This window comes from Brassica napus, chromosome C8 (assembly GCF_020379485.1).
Source record: "Brassica napus cultivar Da-Ae chromosome C8, Da-Ae, whole genome shotgun sequence".
NCBI lineage: Eukaryota > Viridiplantae > Streptophyta > Magnoliopsida > Brassicales > Brassicaceae > Brassica > Brassica napus.
Genome location: NC_063451.1, coordinates 38,815,522 through 38,820,950, shown reverse-complemented (window position 1 = coordinate 38,820,950; position 5,429 = coordinate 38,815,522). Strand labels below are relative to the sequence as shown.

Genomic DNA, 5,429 nt, shown 5'->3' with positions numbered 1-5,429 from the left:
TACAAATTAAAAATGAGGAGAGCTATTTTACTTCGAAATGCACTAGTAGAGATCATATGCATTACGAAAATCATTTTATGAAATAATATGGTATTTTGCTTGAAGTTTAATATTAATTAAGTTATTTTGTTTAAAATTTTATATTTTAATATAATATTTTATTAATTAATATTGTTGTAATATGTTTATATATGTGCTAGTTATTTATAAATTTTTTATGAATTCAAATTAGTTATCACAAATATAAGGACCATAATATAAAATACAAATAGTTTTGAAGTTAATTTGAAGTTTTGCTTTTGAAAAAAACACCTTTAAACTTCAAATATAGAGTTTTGAAAATTTCAAAATAGAGTTATTTTTTGGAGATGCTCTTAGGTCCGATCGTTCATGACTTTCAAAACTATTAGTGTTAGGACTTTTAATTTTAGTTTTTGGCTGTTGAAACTTTTAGTTTTAAAAATCAGAAGTAGTTTTAGAAATACTTAAAAGTCTGAAATTTGTGATTTTGAAAAATAAATCAAGTTAAATAGTAAAGTTAGTTATTTTGGTTTTGAGATTTTTTAGGAAGGCTTTTAGGACTTTTGAGAATTTAAAATCTGATTAGAATAAATCTGGCTTGTAAAGACTTTACAACTAATCTTAAACTTCTAAAATCTCTGTAGTGAAAACAACAATTGGAAGAGTTTGATTAAAATTAAGACTATTTCCAAATCTATCTTTTATTCTAGATAAAGTTTGAAATAAAAATGTTACAATGATAGTATATTTTTTACTATATAATAGAATAAAAATAAATTTATTTTATAAATAAAATAATTTTTTATTCTTTTTGTTTATTATTCTATTTTTCACTGTAAAATAGAGTATTAGTGAAGTAGAACTCAAGCGATGAATTGAAGATTTCAATTAGTCTTAGGGTTTATGGTTTTAAAGGCCCATTAAAATTTAGGGTTTTAAAGGGCCCAATAAAGAAACGACCAACCACAGAGTGGCGGTTCCTTCCGTTTTTATTACATTGGTTCTTTCTCTGCAACTCGCCGTCAGGGGAAGAAGCGTAGAAGAGTATCGTTGTCTGAAGATGGCGACATACGGAGATAGACTGAAGTCGACCTCCATTAACGGAGTCAAGCTATACCATGTTTCATCTGCACCCAACGTTGCGACTTGGCTAAACCCTAAGAAGCAACGAGCTCTCCGCAAAAACCCTCGTAAGTATCTATCTTTGTGCTCCCAATCGTCGAATCTCTTCTCAAAAAGTCTCCTCCTTTTTGTTATCTGTGATGTGGGTTAAGCTTTAGGTTTGCTCTCTTAGTTGCCAGCTTAATAATTTCTTTTGTAAAGTTTCTCAAATTCAAATGTTCCTTTTCCGAATCGTTAACTCTCTGCTTAAAGACTCTTCCTTTAGGTTTTTGCTCTCTTAGTTGCCAGCTTAATGATAACTTTGTAAAGTTTCTCAAATCCAATTTTTGTTTTGTGGGTATAAGAGTATATGCAGAGAGTGGAGCTTATTCAGGATTTGAAGTTTGAGACTGCTACTACTAGAATCAAAGCTACTCCAGATGGAGAGTATCTGATTGCTTCAGGTAAGTTTTCATTTTTTTGTTTGTTTGTTTTCTTGGTGAAGAATGTTTTGTGGTGTGAGTTTTCACTGTTTCGTTGTTGAATGAATCAGGCATATATCCACCACAGGTCAAAGTTTATGAGCTAGGGCAGCTTGCTTTGAAGTTTGAGAGGCATTTGGACTCTGAGATTGTTGATTTCGAGGTAACTTCACTGCTCCGTTGAGCAGCTGTGTGTCTAAGCCTTTCTTGTTTCTGGTTTTGTAATTGTGTTATGTTGGCTCTACAGGTATTAGATGATGACTACTCAAAGCTTGCCTTCTTATGTGCTGATCGTTCTATTCATCTACACGCCAAATACGGGAAGCACCACACTTTACGGATTCCAAGGTATGTTATCTTTGTTGGTCTGTGAGGTATTACTGTGGCATTTGTCTAAAAGCTCACCTTTTTTGGTAGGATGGGGAGAGACATGACATATGATAACTGGTCTTGTGATCTGCTTTGCGCTGCTTCCTCACCAGATCTATACAGAATCAATTTGGAGCAGGTACGTTTCGTTAAGTCTAAGTTGGTCTTTGGTTCTTCCCCCATGTTAATGATTTGTGAGATATGGCTTTCTCTCCTTAGGGAAGATTTCTCTCTCCGCTCACCACTCAATCCCCGGCGCTGAATGTTGTTTCTCGAAGGTTTGTATAAGCATTGGCATCATTGTTTTAACTGCACTGTTTCAGATTACTGTTGTTTACGTTTGAGCACTATGTATCTTTTTTGTCATTCCAGCAATCTCCATGGACTGGTTGCTTGTGGTGGTGAGGATGGTGCTGTGGAATGTTTCGATATGAGAATGAAATCATCTGCTGCTAGGATCAATGCGGTTACACATGGTGGTGATGCTGCTTCGGTACTTCTTCTATCATATGCTCCATATTCAGATAGACTTTTGTAGTTTAGTCGTGATTTTGGCAGAAAAATTGCATCGATCTGTCTGATGATCATGTGTTTTTTAATTGGCTGATAGGAGGTTACTGCTATAGAGTTTGATGATAGTGAAGGTCTTCAAGTAGCTGTTGGGAGTAGTGCCGGAAAGGTTTGATTCTTGGAAACCATTATGTCAATTTGACTATTTAGCTATGTTTTGTTGATGGTGGTGTTCTCTGTCTGCAGGTATTCATATACGACTTGAGAACTTCAGCTCCCATACATGTGAAGGATCACATGTAAGTATTACTTACTCAAAATCCATCATATATGCTATAACTTTAGGGTTTGTTTCCTCGGTGTTCATTGTCTTTCCTGCAAACTTGCAGGTACGAGAGTCCAATTTTGAGTATTAAGTGGCAACGAACTCTTAATACTCAACAACCTAAGCTGATTACTACTGACAAGCAGATTGTTAGAATATGGGATCCGAATACTGTAAGCTTTCTCTCGGTTTCTTGCACTCATGGATTGTTGTTTTCGCCAAGTACAGCTTTTGATAACCTTCTATTTTTTTTGTTCTTACAGGGAGAAGGTATGACCAGCATTCAACCGAGTGGAGGTGGAATAAACGACATTTGTGTGTTCCCTGGAAGTGGACTAATGCTTCTGGCTCTAGACTCTAGCTTAATCCCATCTTACTTCATACCTGAGCTTGGTCCTGCCCCTAAATGGTGTTCTCCTCTTGAAAACCTAACGGTACTTATCTGATTCAACCAATATCTCAATCGTTAAAAGTGTGGTGAGTGGTGACCATTGTTGCTAACACTTTTTTTTTGTATTTTCAGGAAGAGATGGAGGAAACTGGACAAACAACCATTTATGATAACTACAAGTTTGTGACGAAGGAAGATCTTGAGAAGTTGCAGATGACTCATTTGATTGGCACAGATCTTTTGAAAGCTCAAATGCATGGGTATTTTGTGAATCACAATCTATACAAAAAGGTGATTCTCTTGACATTTTCATTAACTTCAGAGTTGCCTCCAAGATGTTTCTGCTTTGTAACTTTGTTTTCCCTATCTACAGGCTTTGACAGTGGCTGATCCTTTTGCGTATGATAAGTACTTAGAAGACAAGAAGCAAAAGAAACTAGAAGCAGATCGTAGCCAGAGAATCACAGTTAGTATTTCTAATATAAACAGCATCTACATGTTCGTTCACTATTTTTCCTACGTTGGTTACTTACATGCATCTCTGTGTGCTTCTTGCAGAAGAAGAGAAGGTTGCCAAAGGTTAACCGTGATCTCGCAGCCACCCTCCAAAACGAGGAGGATGCAGAAGAGGAAAAGAAGAGCGTTGGGGATGAGGAAGCTGCAAAGAAAGCGTCGAAGAAGAAGAAACTCGGACTTAGTGATGAGAACTTCACAGATGGTCGGTTTGGAGCTATGTTCCAAAATCCGGTATTAACAATAATCCTTTTGAGGCTTTTCTCTGTTTTTTTCAATGTTCAAGAAATTGCTATGGGGTAATTAGAATACTTTATAGAGGATTATTGATTAGATGGATGTCTATACCGATTTTTTTTTTTTTAAATCCTTGAAGAAAAATCGTTTATGTTTGACCGTTTAGGCTTTTTTGAACGTCTAGACTGATTTTTAGAACACTGACTTTCTTTTGTCGCTCTATTTCACTTGGTATTAAACTGATTCTTGTGAGTTTCCTTTTCAGGACTTCCAAATTGATCCGGAATCATATGAATATGGTGTCCTGCACCCTGTTGCTTCTTCTAAGAAGCAACCTTCTTTGTTAGATGAACACTTTGAAGCGGTAACAGATGACGACGAGAACAGCGACTCTGATGCATCACAAGGCTTAGACGACGAATCAGAAGATGGAAGACCAAGCAAGAAATCAAAAACTCCAAAGTTAGTGCCTTATGATGAGTATTTAGACATCATAGTATGTTTCTCTATTCTTTCTTAATGTGGAAGCTTTGGTGTCAGGTTGTTTGAAGTGAAAGACGAGCGGCATGCGGAAGCTTTCCACCACCGTAGATCACTGGCTAAAGAGGACAGTCTTCCAATGGGCGAGCGTGTTAAGGCCCTAGAGAACCGGCGTGGCAACTTTGGAGACTCGAAAGATGTTAAGTTCGGCCCTGGAGGTTCAAGGGAGCTTTCTTTCAACGCTAGGCGCTCATCCACTTACAAAGAAGATAGAGACGATGAGGATGGAGACGGGCAAAGAAACAAGAGGAGAGGAGTTCAGTCTCTTGGACTGAAACAGGATGTTGTTAGAGGCGGTTTCAGAGGTAGAGGTAGTGGCGGTTTTAGAGGGAGAGGAGGTGGTGGTTCCCGGGGAAGAGGAGGAGGGGGACGTGGTGGTGGTGGTGGTTTCAGAGGAAGAGGTGGCCGTGGTGGTGGACGTGGCGGCAGAGGAAGAGGCCGGCAATAAATGTAGCATTCAAAGGATTTTTATATTAGTTTTGGAAAATGTTCACTTTTGAGAATCTTTCACATATACAATTTTGGATATTTTCGACCTGTTCTTGAAATGCTATTAGAGCTGGCTGATGTCTTCAAGTCTTGAAGTAAAAAGTAAGGATTAAACAAATATGAACCTTAGATCGATGGTTAAAAATCTACTGGAGACTGTTCAGACATGGAGTAGCCTTTGGCAGGTATGGACGACCTACGTCCTGACTCCTGATCCAGTATCCAGATACATAAATTTTTGGGGAACTAAACTGAAAATGAAGTTGTACCAAACAATTGATTCGTCGACTTATTCATACGCATTATTCGAATGTATAAATATTTGAATAATGATTTTAGACCATATTGCGTGAAATCATTGTTGTGTGCATTTTTATCACGGATTGTCAATTGCTTGTAAACGTGGAGCAAGCTATCTTAACATAATATATGTTCTGAATAGGTCGATTAG

The 5,429-nt window shown here is 37.2% G+C and overlaps 1 protein-coding gene across 1 annotated transcript; it reads left to right on the top strand.

Moving 5' to 3' along the window:
* The first annotated feature begins 977 nt into the window (after positions 1-977).
* On the top strand, positions 978-5,096 carry LOC106416210 (nucleolar protein 10). The gene is made up of 16 exons (XM_013857053.3): positions 978-1,211; positions 1,488-1,586; positions 1,676-1,767; positions 1,852-1,952; positions 2,022-2,112; positions 2,193-2,251; positions 2,346-2,466; positions 2,584-2,652; positions 2,730-2,782; positions 2,873-2,981; positions 3,072-3,242; positions 3,332-3,490; positions 3,573-3,665; positions 3,758-3,946; positions 4,215-4,411; positions 4,490-5,096. Exons 1-16 carry the CDS (start codon positions 1,082-1,084, stop codon positions 4,935-4,937), a joined length of 2,181 nt encoding a protein of 726 aa, XP_013712507.1. The 5' UTR covers positions 978-1,081; the 3' UTR covers positions 4,938-5,096.
* The last annotated feature ends 333 nt before the right edge of the window (positions 5,097-5,429 follow it).